The following is a 21215-nucleotide window of genomic DNA, read 5'->3' on the forward strand; positions in this document are numbered from 1 at the left end:
ATTATCCTCTTAATATCTGAACTAAGTGGAGCTCAGTCCTCGTGTACCGAGATGAACTCCTCATTTAGTGGCACTTCATGTTTGATGGTGACAAGAACAAGTTGCTGTGATTGTATTCCACGGCTAATAGAGTGCTAGCAGATACGGTGACGTCTCGCCACGCAGCTGAGAGATAACATGCACGTACCACTGCGGTATCAGCATCAGCCCTGTCTGTCAAACACACACACACACTGACACACAAACACACAGTCTCTCAACACTTCAGAGCTGGGCTTCATTAGCACAGCGGTCTCTGAGAGTTAAGAGGGAGGCTCAAGGGGGATTATTGGAAAAGAGGTTCCCTATTTCACCCTGCCTGGATTGGAGAAAGTATGCAGTCCGGCAGAGCAGCGTTTAAGACCCCCTTTATGGTGACTTAAGCCCCTCTTCTTGCATCTCCCTCTCTCTGTAACGGTGTCTTTATTAGCTCAAGCTCTGAGCCTGTCCAAACGCTCTGGCTCCGAAAGGATTGGGAGATACAGAGCGGATTAACAGTGGACGGGGAATGAGAGAAGGAGGGAAAGAGGGAGGAAAGGAGATCAACAGAACCAGAGTTTGTTTGTAAGGGGTTGAATGCCCAATCAAGAACTGGAAGGATTGAAAAAACAGAAATATGTGTGAAAAAAAGTCCAAATTAATGTGCTTTATGGACAGCAAGGTTTTATTTTTTTGACTACTAATGAACCACCATCGAAAATTTTATTTGTTTTTAGTTAATTTAACTAATTAATTTATATATATATATATATATATATATATATATATATATATATATATATATATATATATATATATATATATATATATATATATATATATATATATATATATATATATATATATATATACCAGTTAAATTGACTTAGGATGCACTCACACTACGCTATCCGAACTTTGCCCAGGCGGATTTCTTAGTTCGTTTGATAAGTGTGAGTGCTCCGAATTGGCCCCTGGCATGGTTTAGTTGGTTAACCTTGGCGCAGTTGGAAGAGGTGTGCCAGAGTGCGGTTCGGTTGGGCTTTGGCTTGTAGTTTGAGTGCAAAGCGTTCTTAAACGCAAAACTGAAGACGCAACGTAATAATACATAAGGATATAACTAAAGCAATGCCCACTGTGCTGAGTGATAGTGCTGCTCTTCCTTTTAAATTGAACAGTCGCATCATTGATGAGGTAAGTGGGCTTTGACTTGGAAAGTAAAGATGCAGTGTGAGTGTTGACCGTCTAGGGAGAGAGGTGGGGGGGAGCGCACTTGTGTGAGTACGCCCTTAAGCATTTGATTAGTTGTTCAAGTGTAAAATGAGATGAAAGGCCATTTAAACGCAAGCACAGTGAGGAGAAACAGACAAGAACTGAAACTCTATTGAAAATAAAAATAAAATACATTTCCTGACATTAAAAGACATGATGTGGAACAATGTAATTTAATGCAGTGTTTTTGTACACACTTAATGTTGTATCCCAATCAGGCACTAAAGTTCAATGATTTTTTAAGAAACCAGATCTTAAGGGCCAATCTTAATGCTACCCCTCGGTTTGGGCGTTCATGTTAGTTTGAAGTCGTAGGGCTAATGGGAAGGGCAAAATAGCCCTTCAAACAGAGATTTTTCAGGACTACTCTTAAAAGCAAGGGGTAAGAAAATTACCAGATTAAACCATCTACAACGACAGCAAGGCTGCACACGAAGTCAGGAGATGCACAAAATATATATATTTTTTATTATTACAAATTTTTAACAACAAACAAGCACAGGTTTTTTACATTCATAAGCGCATGTGTTACCATGATGCTTTAAAAAAATGCTAAAATAAAAACCGCTAAATTTCACTAAAATTCTATAATCCCTAATAATAAATCTTGTATAACATTCCCACAACATTATGACACTCAATGACATTCGAGTACCCTGTCAGAAAAGTCTAGTGGCTGGGAATGAGCTTTTTACAGTGTCTGGTATAATGATAATGTTGTTTTCTTGTGTTTACATAGATGAATATGGCCAGATTGTAAATGCACACTACAGTTACATACAGTTACAGTTAATCTTATTGCCACATTATATCATCATGATAACATAATATATACCATCAGTAATTTCCTGAAGATAAACACCAAAAAATAATGCAACTGGAATAACTACAGCAGTCAGCATCGTCAATCTCATAATAAGCAATTGATCACGATAACATATGAGGACGTGTGCAGGTGTTGTAGTGGTGTCCCATTTCTTAGGGGTAAATTTTGAAGCCCTTTCCCTTCACACCATCTCTCAAGGGCCATGGGGAAGGGAAAGAGGAAGGGGTAGAGGTACAAAAATAGAATTGGGATTGGGCCAAAATGTAACAATTTTGTAATGGCATGACACTTCAACAGAAGCGTTTGAGCTAGCGTAATAAAAATTAAAAGCCCATAAGAATATAGTCCATTCCAGTGAACACTGAAAAACAGAAATGGTGAAATATCTCTCTATCACTAAAATAAGAAATTGAATATTTGAGTTATTAATATTTGAATTATGATACGATACACACAGAAAAACATTAATAATGGAAGGTTGGCATAATAATAAAATAGCTGCTGGTTATTAACCTTTATTTAAATGAATGATAATGATATTATTATTATTATTATTATTATTATTATTATAACAGCTGCAATGCTTAATATTTGGGAAAATTCCCACTTTCCACTTTCTGGATTATTTGATTTAAAGAGTTAAAAAAGGGGCAGCATTTATCTGATTTTTTAATTTTTTATGTTTTAACAAATGTAAAAGCCATTGCAACCTTTTTTTTATTCAAATGATCCCTAAAAAGAGTCCTTCGTTATGTCAAATAATTATTAATATTCTAAATGTGCCAGGCAAGATTTTCTGGTATATGAACTATTGTGGGCAGCATGATGGCGCAGTGGTTAGTACTGTCACCTCACAGTAAGAAAGTTGCTTGTTCGAGCCCCGGCTGGGCCAGTTGGCATTTCTTTGTGGAGCTTGCATGTTCTCCTTGTGTTGGTGTGGGTTTCCTCCGAGCGCTCTGGTTTCCCCCACAGTCCAAAGAAATGCCGTATAGGTGAATTGAATAGACTAAATTGGCTGCAGTGTATGTGTGTAAATGAGTGTGTAGGTGTTTCCCAGTACTGGGTTGCAACTGGACAGGCATCTGCTGTGTAAAACATATGCTAGATAAGTTGGCGGTTCATTCTGCTGTGGCAACCCTTGATAAATAAAGGAACTAAGCCAAAGGAAAATTAATGAATAAATAAATGAACTATTGTTAAACTAAATGACATTTTAGTAGGCATCTTCAATTGTTTTATAGACTGTAAACAGTCAACAAATATGCATTCAATTCTAATACTACTAGGCGAAAACCTATTAGCTGACATCCAAAAGTACTTACAAAAACGACATTGCAATACCTTGGTAGCAGTGCTGACGCTTGTACTCACTATACATGTGCATGAGAAGATTGTAGACTCCACATGCACACAAACACACACTTCAACATCATTAATTTTGCAGACCATCCTTGGGGCAATGCATAAATGTAGCTTAACACTCCACCAACACTAAAATCCCCTTAAGCAAAGAGAGAGCGAGAGCGAGCGATCACATGTATCCCGAGTAAGGGGCTATTTCTAGACGGTTTCATCACTGGTTAAGTGTAGCAGAAGGCAGTGTTGATTAAAGCATTCTCCCGTGCCAGAGGTCAGCGCTCATGGGAGAACAGACACCGCTGGGATGCATGACGGGGATGTGACATCGATATGGTGTGAAACATTTGATCTTTGGGCAGAGACTGGGCTTCATGAGGGCAGCTGAACTGGGGTCTGATAGAGGACACAGAGCCGGAGCAGATGTCATATGGAGGCTTTAAATCTTTATAAACCATGGCTGAACAACATATTTTCATCTAATCAATCTGTTTACATTAACTATAGCACCGGAATTTAATTTGAGATCCTTTTTGAGAGCAAAAGTGTCACCTTTAATGCCGGGGAGGTATAGGAACTCTGTTAAAGGAACTACCCATCAAGGCGATCCTGAGAAGACCTTTTCTTTTTATAAGGCTGCTGTCTAGGTTGCATTTGCACTATATACGGTTGAAGTCACAATTATTAGCCTTCCTGTGATTTGATATATTTTGAAAAATATTTGCTAAACAATGATTAACAGAGCAAGGAATTTTTCCACAGTATTTTCTATATATTTTTTTTTTCTGAAGAAAGACTTATGTGTTTTATTTCGGCTACAATTTAAGTAGAAGTTTTAATTTGTTTTAACCATTTTAGAGTCAATATTATTAGCCCCCTTAATAATGTATATTTTTAATAGTTTTTATTGTATAACCACTGTTATACAATAACCTAATTACCCTAACTTTCCTAGTAAACCAAATTAATAAAACATTATGAACTGTCACAATGGCAAAGACAAAAAAAATCAGTTATTAGACATTTGTTTTTAAACTTTGAAGTGATGCAAACTGACTGATTGTGACAATTTAAGAGTTTCATTCAACAATGTCAACAACTATAGATTATAGAATGAAAACATGCAGAAAACATATATTACGAGAAGATATATAATATGTGAAATCATTTTCGTTAAATATAAAGTTACATTACTTTTTGGAATCTATTATGTGATTGATATATCATTAAGATATGGCAATACTACTACAAGAAAAAAAAATAGCTTTGATTTCATAGGGTCTTCAGTTTTGTATTTTAGGTTTCACTCCTGAATATGAAATCTTGACCTTTAAAATGGTCTAATAAGGTAATCTAAAGAATCAATGTTTTCAGACTACTTTTGAAGTTTCATGAACCAGAAGTTGCGAGTGTTATTTTTTTTTCGTATTGTTATGCAGTTCCTAGAGAAACAAATATTACATAAAAAACTGTGGGCGTGGCTTGTTTTTAGCTACATGCTGAATGGATGTATAAGGCATTTCATTCAGAAAGATGGAGAAAAGGGTTTGGGCAGAGTTATTACAACCTAACAGACACCTCCTCATCATTTTTGTCTGTTGTCAAAACTAAAAGTAAGAGCGGTGTGGTTAAATATATTAGCCACCCCCAGTTCCTAAGATATCCATAATGTGACAATTTAGCTGAAAAAGAACAGGAAGTGCATTTTCTAATTTCAATGAAAGATTAGAAGGGCAAACATTTTTCTTTATTGACATGCACAGATAAATTGTTCACAAAACTAGCAATGTGAGCTAACAAAATCATAGGGTTAGTTTTGATTTATTGGGGATTTTAAATAAATAATTGAAACTAAATGAATTTTACCAAACATGAACACTTCTGCAAAGAAATAGCACTGATAAGATGAACACTGAGTGAACTCATATGCTTTTAAGTGACTTTGATAGGACACAGCGGGTCGCATGATCTCAATCTGGTAGCCACCATGATGGTACACCACCCTTATGTATAAAAAAAAAAAATAGAAAAAATAAAACAAAACTATCTAGACCACTGATATGAATGGATTCTTTGTAGCATGCAAGTGGATATCACTTTAACCACATTTGTTAAAAGTACCGTTGTTTTTTACTGTTTTTTTTTTTTATTAAATATGCATCATATTTGTCGCACCACCATGACAATTTTAGCCATTTATAGGACATTTTTTGGAAAAACTCTGGAGTGTTACTAGGGGTCATTATAAAACTTTCAATTTTGTGACTGACATACATATATACACTCACCAGCCATTTTATTGGGTAAACCTGTCCAATTGCCCGTTAAAAGCAAATTTCTAATCAGCCAATCACATGGCAGCAACTCAATGCATTTAGGTATGTAGACATGGTCAAGACGATCCGCTGCAGTTCAAAAAGAGCATCCGAATGGGGAAGAAAGTTGATTTAAATGACTTTGAACGTGGCATGGTTCAAAGTATTTCAGGAACTGCTGATCTACTGGGATTTTTTAACGCACAACCTTCTCAAGGGTTTACAGAGAATGGTCTGAAAAAGAAAAAATATCCAGTGAGCGGCAGTTCTGTGGGTGCAAATTCCTTGTTGTGCAGAAGAACATCTCTGAATCAACCAATCTCGTCCAACCATGAGGTGGATGGGCTACAGCAGCAGAAGATCACAGCAGGTACCACTCCTGTGAGCTAAGAACAGCAAACTGACGCTACAATTTGCACAGATTCACTAAAATTGGACAGATTGGACAGAAGATTGGAAAGTCGTTGCTTGGTCTGAGTCTCGATTTCTTCTGCAACATTTGAATGGTAGGGTCAGAATTTGGCATTACCAACATGAAATCATGGATCCATCATGTCTTGTATCATCCGTTCAGGCTGGTGGTGGTGGGGTAATGGTGTGCGGGATATTTTCTTGACACACTTTGAGCCCATTAGTACCAATTGAGTATTGTGTCAACACCACAGCCTACCTGAGTATTGTTGCTGACCATGTCCATCCCTTTATGACCACAGTGTACGCATCTTCTGATGGCTACTTCCAGCAGGATGACGTGCCATGTCATAAAGCGCAAATCATCTCAGACTGTTTTCTTGAACATAACATGAGTTCACTGTACTCAAATGGCCTCCACAGTCACCAGATCTCAATCCAATAGAGCACCTTTGAGAGGTGGTGAAATGGGAGAATTAAGGCAGTTCTGAAGGCAAAAAAGGGTCCAACCCAGGAGTAGTAAGATGTACCTAATAAAGTGGCCAGTGAGTGTATATATACACTGCTAAAAAAATAAAAAATAAAGGAAACACTTGGAGATACAATGGGCTGTTTAAGTACTTTATTTATTTATTTTTTACCAGTGTATATGTTACTCAAATGTCAATGAAATTAGCATATATGGTTCTTCACCTGATAAAAGGTTTAAAAAAAACACAAACAGGATGTAACATGATAATATCAAGGTGGTGCATAATACATTCCATTGTTACGAAAACTTGGTTAAGATAAAGATCAAAGAGCTGATTGGGCAGCTGTGTAAATATGTGCGCTCATTGATGAAACATCCAAGTATTAAGGAATAAAGCTCATTTATGCTCTTTAAATCAAGCCTCAGGTTATATGTACAATGCTCTGGCTTTGACACTGGACACTGGATGACATACTGGAAAACTTGAAGTAAACTTCTATTTGTAGTCGTGCAGGAAAAACACTGCTTGACTAAACGCCTACTATAATTTTATTTCCTGTAACACATCGTAAAAGATGAGTCTGTGCCCCGGGGATAGACACATTTTCCAAAACTTGTTTGTGATGGTATGTGTAAAGGATTGTAGTGAGCAAATGTCATTTTTAATGCTTTCAGAAGAGGACTTTTAAGTTTAACAAGAATTTTTTTAGATGATTAAAACATAAATATTGAGATATTTGTATTTAAGTTCTAAAATTATGCTTATTTATGTGGTTAAACTTCCAGCAGCATTAAATTACATGGTTTCTCTTAAGGTCAAGTCAGACCAATGAAATTCAAGCACACATTTTATGGGCGCACAACAGATCAATATGACGTAATAGAAACAATGTGATGCTTTGGCAGAGTTAAATAAAATCTGTAAAAAATATCTTTTACTTTTTTGAGTTAAATCTAATTAACTTTTCTAGTCATCTGAACTTGTATCAATCAAACTGACAAAAATATTAGGATCAACTTTTCATAACTTGAGTTAAAATAAGTTAAAGCAACATATAAACATGAAATTGAAAATGCTACAATCACTCTGGTCTTCTGGCCAATAGAATATGTAAATACCTTTTGTTCATACTGGACAGAAACAAATGTTGTTCTCCTTCTGTTTGTTTGCCATGATTTACACTGTAGACGTTAAAAAATTTGCGATATCTTTACATTTTCTGCTTTACTGTAAATTTGATAAATGTGTGCATCCAGCTACCACACACAATTAAATGTTGATATATTTAAAAGCACAACACTCATAACCTAACAGTACCTTGTTTCTTTTTGATATCTTCTGCTATCTTTACTAGACATGCCCCTTGTTGCTGGTTGGCTGCATGTGCTTTCTGCTTTCATCTGATAGTGTTGTCAAAAGCATTTTTCAGATATTGCTTTTGCCTCATTTCCACTGAGTGGTACAGTATGGTACAATACGGGTCACTTTTATCAGGTTTGTGTCTCCATTGACAAGTAGAAGTTCAGTAGAAAGTTGCAGTCAACATCATTTTCACTTGAAGTTCACATATCATACTTCTTACTAAACAAATGCTTTATATACATAAATACTTATGAATGAATACATGTTTATTACTAACCTTTCTATGAACAAGATTTGATTATAGCTGCAAATCAATGAGGAGAAATAACCTACTGTAACGTCTGCAATTATATAAAATAAAAAATAAATAAAAGATCTATGAACACATACAAACACTTACAGTCTCCGACATGTTACCAGTTACAAATAAAAAATACCCAAAACATGCATGTAGGCCTTATTTGGGTTCATAAACGATACAAAACACATACAGTCAGTACAAACCATCTTTTTTATAATATTTTTTTTTAAAGTTTTTTTTCACCTTTATTGGGATAGGACAGTGGAGATTTTACAGACAGCAATGTGTGGGGTGCAGAGATAGGGGAAGGATTGGTAAAGGACCTCAAGGCGGGAATCGAACTTGGGTTGTCATGAGCAGATCATGCTTTTTTGACACACTAACCACAAGGCTATTGGAGCCAACAAACCTTTATTCCCCACCATCACATGTAACGTTAACATCTTGTTAAAAAGTAATTCCTTCATTCACAGTTCATAATAGTCCAAAAGGTGATGATAATAATTAAACAGAGCAATTTGTTCATGTTTTAGGTTACTGAAAGAATCATTTGCTCCTTTGTTTTCTTGCGCTACACTCTGGAGTTTGTCCATTTCTGAAAGGATATGAGAATCCACACCTCCATGATCACGTCCACATTATTATCATGAGCTCAAGTTTGCTATTTCAAATATAGACACATGGCAAGTGCACAAGCTCCCTAGAGAAAGTGAAACCACTCAAACTTTAGCAGCCTCGTAAACAACAACAGGACACACGGTTCTACTGTTAATCTTCTAGGCTTTGTAGCTGTTCATCAAGACGACAACAAGGTTTGTTCAAGCTCCGGTCAACCATGGCTTGTTATTATATGTATATATTGTTACGATGTAATGTCTCATCGGTGTATTTAAAAATGGCACTTGCTTTATTTTTATTCTCCTGACTTGCGCACGTGCTAGTGGCTCTTCTCTGTAAACTAACAGTGTTCACCTGTGCGTCTGGCTCCGCCTTTTGGTATCCAAAAAGTTTTATAGTACAGTACAGCTCACCTTTTGACAATAAAATCGTCCATAAAACCATACTGACCCATACCGTACCATTCTACTCAGTGGAAACGGGCCATTAAGAGTTCTAAAGAGCTTTTAAAAACCCTGCAGAAACAGACAACCCAGTCTGCCTTCACACAATCCTTCAGAAAGCATTATTATGCTAATTTGCTGCTCAGCTATTATCAGTTGCGACTGGTCTTCATGTATTGGTTGTAGTTATTATTAATGTTGCAAACAGTTGTGATGCTTAAACTTTTAGTGGAAGTCATCATTTTATTATTGTTTTGTTTTTTGACAATTCTTAGATAAATAGTAAGTTTGAAAGGAACAGTGTTTATTTTGAAACCAAATTGTTTTCTAACTTAAATGCCTTTACTTTTAATCTTAATGTATAAAATCCTTACAGAATAAATTATAACAATTGTACAGCCCCCAATTTTATAATACTTTTTGCTTACAATTTCCCCATTTAAAAAAAAATCATCAATGTTTTGCAAGACGCGCTGGAGCCCTTTTCTAATCTAATCCATTATCGAATTCAATTTCCACCAAATCATTGAAACCCTGGCCTTTCCCTTTCTCTAACAGAGTTAAGAAGTATTAAACAAATTCACAAAGTATGAGGAAGGACACATTGATGAAAAGAACTTAATAATCATTCATTTGTAGCAATCAGCAGAGCCTTTACAATGTCAGGACATAGTGAGGAGATGCAGACACACAAATAAATGAAATGATTTCGGATGAAAGAGATATGACTGAGCAGGTCACAAAGGATGGAGAACATCCTTCAAATGGAGATAAAGAGAGAAGATGAACGTTTAGAAAAACAGAGTCAAACATAAAAACTGACTGTGCATATTAAGACAGAAGGGAGGGACAGTCAAGACACAAAGCAGACAAAAGAAAGAAGAAAAACTGCAATGGGAACAAGGTTAGCTTTGGAAGAGCAGTCTGACAACATCTCTTCATTATATTTCAGTCTTTTAACCTATATTTACAATATTTTAAATCCCTTCCTCATCTAGAAAGACATGAGCTTAGTCACACCAGTTAGAAAAATACAGTACATTCAGGGAGGCACATAATATACAATGATGCGTCACTTTCACACAGATCCAGCATGCTGTAAAGAAGGTTACAGGAAAATAATGGCTTCACAACACTTGCACCATCACAATTTTGAATATTGAGTATTGCATTAATGATATTTCTTATGATATAACATTTCCACACAAAAATGCAATATAATAGTCATTTATTTAATGATATTATTTAATGATATTAAAAGAAAGTGGTGAAAAACAGTACAAAAGCACGCAAATCCCTCTTAACTGGGTGCTCCGCCAAAAAACGCAAAGGTTCAAATTAAATATTTATCAAAGGCTGCAAGACCAAAGGTCCAAAATTACAAATTTATTAAATTAAAAAATCTGACACAAAGCGTGTAACGTTTTAAGCCACACGGCTCTTCATCAGAGAAAGAAAGTGGTAAAACTTATTTTACTTCTCCAAATCTAATTTATTCTAATTCAGACAACAACAAAAAAAACAAGTCAAGGAGCACACATTTAGTCTTTAAACTACTACGAATCTGTGAAAACCTCAGCAGAAATTCATATATAACCTCAGATATTCTGACTCCTTTCTTGTCTTGACAAATAGTGACACATTTAATAGGTTTTAATGAATTATCTGTGAGGTGTTTTGATCTGACACTTAACACACACATTCAAGAGACACTAGGGATTTATTTGACATCTTGTGAAAAGGTGTAATGTGTCAAAATAAAATGAAGAAATGTGAATGGAAATACTTACTCCATCATGGAGGGAGGGATGGAGCAGCAGTCCTGTATGGCTGTGAGAGGTGAAGTGAGGTGGGCCGTGTATGAAGCTTCCACCACCTGCTTGTTCCTGTTCACCACATCCAGGTACCGGTTAAACTTCTCTCGGATCTTTTTCGCTAGCTAAAAACAACACATATAAACATATCAATATCTACAGAATTAAAGCTTAATATAATTAACATATCCCTGATTCATATGTTCCAGTAATTGTTCCAATAACATTGATAATGGTCATAACATTCATTCATTAATTTTTCTTCGCCTTAGTGCCTTATTATGAGGGGTCACCACAGCGGAATGAATGGTCAATAGTCCTAACATAATTATGCCTAAGTAATTTGTTACTAGTATTTTAATTTAAAATTGAGCATTAGGTTTAAGTACTAGTTTCAATATAAAAGTGCGTGATTACATATAAATAAAGCATGAATTATTAATTATTTATTGTTTAAGAAGTCTCTTTTCATTTTCATATATATATATATATATATATATATATATATATATATATATATATATATATATATATATATATATATATATATATATGTATATATATATATATATATATATATGTATATATATATGTATATATATATATATATATATATATATATGTATATATATATAAAATGTGTATATAAATATACACACGCACACACACACACACACACACAAAATATAAAATAAAAAATATTTAATTAAATAAAATATAACATATAATAAAATAGAATTAAAAATAAAATAACAAAATAAAATACAATAAAATATAACAAAGTTAAAAAAATTATTAAGTGTAGAAATTTGATGATATAAAAATAAAATATTCAATAAAAATTAAAAATAAAATACAGCAAATAAAAAACAATAAAATATAACAAACTAATAAAAAATATAACAAATAATATATATATATATATATATATATATATATATATATATATATATATATATATATATATATATATATATATATATATATATATATATATATATATATATAAAATTAAACACACGACGCAAATGCAGCATAAATGATGAAATAACACTGATAAACACAGCTTTTGTTTAGGGAGTCTCTTTCCATTAGTCCTGTGAAATGCGCTGCGATTAATTCACTTTCCAAATCTGAGCCTGCACTCAACATCAAAGAGAGCTTGAACTAACCTCGGAGACTAGTAATCGATCACCATTAGACATGCATTGTCAGCTGCTGCACAGCCAAAGGCAGCAGGAAAATGGTTTGGTGCTATAAGGGGAAAAACCCAGCTCATAAACTAAAAGAGGATTCAGAAAACCAGTGTGTTGTTTTAAGTTTGGGTCTACACTTGAGTAAAGCAGTTACGGCTGATTACCTGTGTTTCTGTGAATTCTTGTTTACTCGATGCAGAGCGAGCCTCCCTGGAGAAACGTATTAACTAGGTGCAGCTCAGCTAAGAGTTTTCCCAAACAGGACATAAATTACTGACACATGAGAGTTTTTATAGTCACCAGATGGTTTAGCAAAGCACAAAAACATAACTATTGCTGTAACAAAAAAAGAAGGCAAAAAAGATATATATCCATCTCCTCGTCCAGTTCCTGGATAGAAGAAATGTACCATAACCCATTGCCTGTGAACAACCAATAAGATGGCTCCTTCAGCCATTACAGCTAAGCCTGAATGTTATCCTTTCAAGGAGGGAAATGTTCCATTCCAGACATGTCAGAAAATAAGACTATTATCCAGAACTGCAGTACATCTAATTTTAGAGAATCTAATCAAGCTTTCAAGTGTCAGAGGAGCCGGGGGATGATTTAAGGTTATAAGCGCTTCTGCTCATTTTTCGTCTTCTTTTATTTTTTAGAGATAGTTCAGCTAAAAACATTTTACATTTAGTCACCACTTACCTCCAATTCACTTCAACTTTATTTGTATAGCGCATTTCACAATCATTATCATTTCAAAGCAACTTTTCAGAAGTTGCACATTAATGCATTACAATCAAATTCAGAAAAGTTAAGCTTTTTAATTACCATAACTATATTAGTTACTGATAACTAACTATATAACTAATAGCATTTCAATCAGATAATTCAGCACAAATTGATAATAAGGGCGTACTCACACTATATACTGTTGTCTTGAATTGGACCTATAAGCACACTTGTCCACTCTCCCTTCTCCCCCAACGGCCCGCAGTCACATCGCATTCGGGCCAGAGCAAGCTTAAGTCAAGGATGATGCACTGTTCAGTAACAAGCTCTCTCACTCAGCACAGTGGAGATTTATTTATATCGTTTTATCATTTTAGTCGTTTGATTTGCAGTGTAACGCAGTCAAATATTTCGCAGAACAGATCAGCCACTTTTGATGCTTATAAACAATCATAAAGTCCTCGTGCTGCAGGAATTAGGAGGTTTCCTGAAGGTGCAGCTGTTGTGCAGTGAGAGGTTTGTGTCTTTAATAAACTATGACAGTTTGTGTTCATTAAACAGTAAGAATGATAAATAAAACCCAAATCAAACAGTCCCTTAAAAGTCACGTCTCATTTTCAGATTCAGGCGCGTTTTGCGCACACACTACAAGCGCACCACGCCAAGGCCCAAGTGATTCAGAGCACTCACACTTGAGCGATCCGGAAAACGGGCCTGGGCAAGGTTCGGATAGCATAGTGTGAGTACGCCCTAAAAAACAAACAGTCATTTCTCTTTGGACTTATGGACCTAGAACTAGACCTAGAAGTGTTTGACATTTAAACAGAAGTAATCAATAATTTTACATTTACAAATAAACGACAGAACAATAAATAATAAAAAACAAACAAATATATATATATATATATTATAAAGTATTTGTCTAATGTTAATTTATTGTAAGTATTTAACCATGTAAGTGTAAATATTTTCAGAGAACAAATACAGTCAAAGGCTGCTGAACTTCTGTCTGAAATGCACATTTGATCAACTATATTACAAAAAGTTGTGAGGTATTTTAATTTTGAACTTTTTTTTTTAGACCAGAGTAGAAATGTGTATATTTCATACAAAGTATGAAGCTAATCAGTCAGTTCTTGTCATGTTATTTGCATTGCATTCGTGGCATTCTGATGTTTTCAACTAGGTGCTTCAGGAAAGTGTGAGTGCATCGCACCACTCGCATGCCGCGTTCAAAGACTATTTTAATCTCTAAAACATTTCAATGTGGTGATGTCATTGGCCCATGAACTTCACTGTTTGTTAGCAAACTATTTCATAACTGTAACAAGAGACAATGCAATTTTAACAATCAATGTGGCACTTTTTGCAATTTTGTAAGCAATAGGAATAAAAAATGTAAATCAGGAAATAGGTTAGAACCATTGTTTTTTTGTCACTCGTATAGTTTTGAATAGGGAAAGGTGTAATGGTCAATAGGATGAATGAAGCCCCGCCTACTAATAAAGGAGTCAATCAGTGATTGCTATAGATTGACGTTTCTCTGGGGGAATAGCTCGGACCAGACGCGTGTTTGAAAATATCTTTCAATCTCAAACTGGTTTGGACTAAACTCCCCCTTTAACTGACTTCTGGTACTGATACTGACTTGTGGTGAAAAAAATGTAAACAAAATATATATAACAAAATAAAATTTAAGCATGTAAGCAACAGTTAAAAACACAGAATTGTCCTAATTTACGAGAATATTTCATGACAAACTGTGCGCAATTGAGTGCGATATGTTTGATGAGTTCTGCTTCTGCTCTCATTAAAACACTGACATTAAGAGAAGACAGGCTTGCTTTGTCTTTGTGTATCTACAAGACGTGGACATGATCCTAATTGGTGGCGTTTTCCACTGGGGCGGCTTTTCAACTTGTAAAAAACGGCAGTGCCAGGCCTTCATTACCGTGTGTGACTGGCAGATGCTGACAGCTTTGCCAAACGAGCAACTGATGAAAGTCAAATTTCTTCGAGGATCCCGGAATAATGAGATTTGTAGCTACAGATGTAAAGGTGTAATTTTATCACCTTCATAATGCACAATACATCTTGAACAAGAATGACAGCCAATGCAACAGAGCGAAAACATATATACAAAAAAAGAGAACAAAAGAATTATCAGCAACAACGGCTTGACACCTAAATATAAATCAGCATGTGTCTAAATGTTACTTCACCTACTAACAGCAATCGGAGATCAAACAAGACGCACATTCATTGGCTAGCATGGAAGGCTAATGTACTTTAGCTTCCTCAGAAGTTTCTAATGGGTTTTAGAAGAATTGTGCATTTGAGTAATACATGTCTGTGGTTAAAAATGATGTCCAAGCATAATAATGAGTAATTCACTGAATAATTCATTAAAACCATTTGATTTAAATAGCTCATTCATTTGGAAATAATACAAGATTCTGTCTTTTGTAATGAGCTATTAAATCACCAATTCAAATCATTTGTATTGTTAAAAACGATTTAGATTAATTTTAGCGGGGAAACACTTCAAGAAAAAAGGATTTTGCACTTTTAAGCTTGGTTTAGAGCCACTTTCACTGGTTTTATACTCAAAACACACACACACACATGCAATAATGTGTCAATGAAACTCTTTCACAATTAACTTCATATCTGTTGTTTGAAATCAATGCATAAAAATTAACGGAAACTGCAATTTCCTTCCAAAATTACGAATTACATTTATGTGTGAAACTGGAATATTACATAAAAGACGTGCAAATAAAGCAGCGTTTCCTTTCAACGAGTCCAAGAAAACAAAATGGTCACTTCCTGATTTGCTGGCGCCAAATATCAACAGTAAAAGCGTAATTTGCTGTGGTAGGAGAAGCTGCGTGAATCTTTATTTAATAAACAACTTGCGCCTCAGAAAACAATGGCAACGACTTGCGCCTCAGAAGACAATGGCAACACGCAATGAACGCGTGGTGGCATTTGAAGGCATGTGATCATAGTTTATGCGAATCTTTTCTTATAAAATAAAAAGTTTATCCTACTCAGTTCTGTGCATATGTTTTTTGAGCATTTTCTAAATTTTTGCACATCTTGGCGATGACATCAACTGATTTTTATTTGCATATTCAAAATGAGCGTAAAATAGGTGGATGGAAACGTAGCTTATTAGTATTGACAATTAGGGCTGCACAATATTGGAAAAATATAACATTGCAACATATTTTTTTTTATGATATATTTTGCAATATAAATACAATTTCACTAGATTAGTTGAATAACTATTTAGAAATAATATGTAATTTTATATTGATTGGGATGATTTTGTTGGGGAGTGCGTAAAATATAATAAACAATCTACAAGCATGGATAAAGCATGGATAGCTTCAAAATATTTCAAGTATGACTTTGTTATTTGTGTTTTAGTCCAAAAAAAAAAAAAAAAAATCCAAGAGCTTAATTGTATTCCAAAAACTATTTAAGGCCTGAATATGCTAACTGTAATTTGACTGTAGGGGAAAAAAACGAAGAACGCACAAAAACTAGGTCAATTTAATGAAACTTAGCTTTCAGAGTCAAGAATAGGTTGCATTGAGGCTGCATTATCACACCACATAATAATAATAATAATAATAATAATAATAATAATAATAATAATAATAATAACATAATAAAAAAATTTAATAAAAAATGTATCTTTATATTAATCAAAAGTGTAAATCAGATCTTGATATAATCTGAAACAGATTCTCATATTTAGCAATATTTTATGTAATAGCTCAAAAATGCAGTGATTTCGTAAAACTGATAGATCAAATTTGTTTAGATTCTTGATTAGATTTGCTTTACAAAATTATGTGCCTATTTTATTCAGTTGCAGTTTTACAACTGATGCTTACAAACAAACATATAACGTGCATTTAAAGGGACAGTTTACCCAGAAATGAAAAATTCCTCACTATTTCATCACACTCTAGGGGTTCTAAACTTCTGTGAATTTATTTCTTCTGTTGAACACGAATCAAGATCTGAAGATAAAAAAAAACAACCATTGACATCCATAGCAGGTACAATCAAAAAATACTACGGAAGTCAACTGCTGTTTTTCCGTCATTCATCATCTATATCTTTTATATCTCATATACAGTGCTCAGCATATATAAGTACACCCCTTACAAAACCTTTCTTTTAAATTCATATTTTTATTAGGAAGCTATACAATATTATATTTGTGGATATACATTAGATTAGTCAGTACTGAAGTCAAATCTGGGATTTATATAACAAAATAACTGTTTTCTCTTTCAATTTCTAAATATGTTTGGTGACAAAAAAATTATTTTAATAAATCTATCCGTTTAATAAGTCTTTGTTTTGTTTAAGGGTACCAAAATACATTTCCTATATTCACTGAGAAATGAAAAATTCACTGAAAAATTCTTATTAACAAAATGGGGAGTACTCAATATACTCAGAACTTTTTTTGAGATTTTTAAACAACACTGTAAACATACTTTAGTTTTTTATGACAGGCCAAAATGTAATTAATTATTATTATAATGATATTATATATTAATATTAATAATGTTATAACTATTGAACCAAACTGATGTATTGTTAAAACCCCAGAATAAATGTATCAACATCAATTTCATGGATTGCATGGGTGCACTAATATGGAGTCAATCTAGGGCCACATATACTATTTAATATGTATACAAAATAAAAGAAAGTTTTGCAAACAAAGAAAATTAAGTATTGAGAAAAAAATAAATAAAAATAAATGAAAATTTCCAAAAATCACAAAGCTAAATTTTATATGAGAAAAACAAATTACTTAAAAAAGATTTTTTTGAAAAAATAAAAATGAAATGCGCAAACAAACAAAAAAATTGCAAATAAAAATCAAGCTGTGAAAAAAAAATTATAATACTAAAATATTTGCAAAAAAAAAAATATATATATATTTTCAAAAATAGCACAGCATTTACAAAACCCGTCCAGTTATTTGCAATGCTCATTTTGATTTTGTCAACCGTGAGTTTGTGATGCTGTTTTCACTTGATTTGACAAGGAGGTGGAGTCAAGGGAACTTGGCCGTTTACAGCAAGCCCAGACTTACTGGGCTGTAAGACCACCTTGGTGATACCGTGTATTGAGGTGATGACGTTGCTTAAATGAAGGCAGGTCCGGGCCATTGACTGGATGGGTTTTGTGAAGGCAATGCTACAATAAATATTTTGCAAATATATGTAGTTTTATTTTTATTGCAAATATTTTAGTTTTTTTTGCACTGCTTAATTTCTATATTGATTTTGTTTGCAAATTTCATTTTTATTTCTCAAAACTTAATTTTCCCTTTGTGATTTTTGGGGATTTGCATTTATTTATATACGGTTTGCTCAATACTTAATTTTTTTGGTTGCAAAACGTTCTTATATTTTGCGAGTATTTATGGTCCTAGATTGACTTCACACACTTACTATTGCATACGTCAATCATTTTAATACATTAATACATGTAGAATTAACCTGACAAAACCTGATAAGATGAAAAAGTGTTTACATGCTTCTCTTTAATTACACTAAATCTAAAAATACTCATCCTCAGTTTCATCGGCTACATGAGACAAGATCCAAAAATAGCACACACACAGCAATCATTTTTTAATTCTTGGTAAGCATCTCCTTCACTATTTATACAAGTACACCCAGTGCCAATTAATGAGGAACAAGAAAACAGCATTATAGCATGACAAAGCCTGAGTCATTTCGTAATCAAACACTTTCAGGTCTCGGTTCTCTCAGCAGCCAATGCAACAGAGCGAAAACATATATACAAAAAAAGAGAACAAAAGAATTATCAGCAACAACGGCTTGACACCTAAATATAAATCAGCATGTGTCTAAATGTTACTTCACCTACTAACAGCAATCGGAGATCAAACAAGACGCACATTCATTGGCTAGCATGGAAGGCTAATGTACTTTAGCTTCCTCAGAAGTTTCTAATGGGTTTTAGAAGAATTGTGCATTTGAGTAATACATGTCTGTGGTTAAAAATGATGTCCAAGCATAATAATGAGTAATTCACTGAATAATTCATTAAAACCATTTGATTTAAATAGCTCATTCATTTGGAAATAATACAAGATTCTGTCTTTTGTAATGAGCTATTAAATCACCAATTCAAATCATTTGTATTGTTAAAAAAGATTTAGATTAATTTTAGCGGGGAAACACTTCAAGAAAAAAGGATTTTGCACTTTTAAGCTTGGTTTAGAGCCACTTTCACTGGTTTTATACTCAAAACACACACACACACATGCAATAATGTGTCAATGAAACTCTTTCACTATTAACTTCATATCTGTTGTTTGAAATCAATGCATAAAAATTAACGGAAACTGCAATTTCCTTCCAAAATTACGAATTACATTTATGTGTGAAACTGGAATATTACATAAAAGACGTGCAAATAAAGCAGCGTTTCCTTTCAACGAGTCCAAGAAAACAAAATGGTCACTTCCTGATTTGCTGGCGCCAAATATCAGCAGTAAAAGCGTAATTTGCTGTGGTAGGAGAAGCTGCGTGAATCTTTATTTAATAAACGACTTGCGCCTCAGAAAACAATGGCAACGACTTGCGCCTCAGAAGACAATGGCAACACGCAATGAACGCGTGGTGGCATTTGAAGGCATGTGATCATAGTTTATGCGAATCTTTTCTTAAAAAAAATAAAAAGTTTATCCTACTCAGTTCTGTGCATATGTTTTTATGAGCATTTTCTAAATTTTTGCACATCTTGGCGATGACATCAACTGATTTTTATTTGCATATTCAAAATGTGAGTAAAATAGGTGGATGGAAACGTAGCTTATTAGTATTGACAATTAGGGCTGCGCAATATTGGAAAAATATAACATAGCAATATTTTTTCTTTTGTGATATATTTTGCAATATAAATACAATTTCACTAGATTAGTTGAATAACTATTTAGAAATAATATGTAATTTTATATTTATTGGGATGATTTTGTTGGGGAGTGCGTAAAATATAATAAACAATCTACAAGCATGGATAAAGCATGGATAGCTTCAAAATATTTCAAGTATGACTTTGTTATTTGTGTTTTAGTCCAAAAAAAAAAAAAAAAAAATCCAAGAGCTTAATTGTATTCCAAAAACTATTTAAGGCCTGAATATGCTAACTGTAATTTGACTGTAGGGGAAAAAAACGAAGAACGCACAAAAACTAGGTCAATTTAATGAAACTTAGCTTTCAGAGTCAAGAATAGGTTGCATTGAGGCTGCATTATCACACCACATAATAATAATAATAATAATAATAATAATAATAATAATAATAATAATAATAATAACATAATAAAAAAATTTAATAAAAAATGTATCTTTATATTAATCAAAAGTGTAAATCAGATCTTGATATAATCTGAAACAGATTCTCATATTTAGCAATATTTTATGTAATAGCTCAAAAATGCAGTGATTTCGTAAAACTGATAGATCAAATTTGTTTAGATTCTTGATTAGATTTGCTTTACAAAATTATGTGCCTATTTTATTCAGTTGCAGTTTTACAACTGATGCTTACAAACAAACATATAACGTGCATTTAAAGGGACAGTTTACCCAGAAATGAAAAATTCCTCACTATTTCATCACACTCTAGGGGTTCTAAACTTCTGTGAATTTATTTCTTCTGTTGAACACGAATCAAGATCTGAAGATAAAAAAAAACAACCATTGACATCCATAGCAGGTACAATCAAAAAATACTACGGAAGTCAACTGCTGTTTTTCCGTCATTCATCATCTATATCTTTTATATCTCATATACAGTGCTCAGCATATATAAGTACACCCCTTACAAAACCTTTCTTTTAAATTCATATTTTTATTAGGAAGCTATACAATATTATATTTGTGGATATACATTAGATTAGTCAGTACTGAAGTCAAATCTGGGATTTATATAACAAAATAACTGTTTTCTCTTTCAATTTCTAAATATGTTTGGTGACAAAAAAATTATTTTAATAAATCTATCCGTTT

The 21215-nt window shown here is 33.5% G+C and overlaps 1 protein-coding gene across 2 annotated transcripts in view; it reads right to left on the bottom strand.

The window, feature by feature from the left end:
- The window catches only part of cachd1 (cache domain containing 1), a 152444-nt gene that overhangs the window by 64246 nt on the left and 66983 nt on the right, over positions 1–21215 (bottom strand). Inside the window, exon 3 of one of the 2 annotated variants that reach the window (XM_087257443.1) lies at positions 11186–11334. In XM_087257443.1, coding sequence (XP_087113569.1) covers positions 11186–11334 — 149 coding nt within the window. Of the gene's footprint in view, positions 1–11185; positions 11366–21215 lie in introns of both variants that reach the window. The other variant, XM_087257444.1, reaches the window with a different exon arrangement.

The sequence above is a fragment of the Danio rerio genome, chromosome 6, assembly GCF_052040795.2.
Source record: "Danio rerio strain M-AB ecotype USA chromosome 6, GRCz13ab, whole genome shotgun sequence".
NCBI classification, from domain to species: Eukaryota; Metazoa; Chordata; class Actinopteri; order Cypriniformes; family Danionidae; genus Danio; species Danio rerio.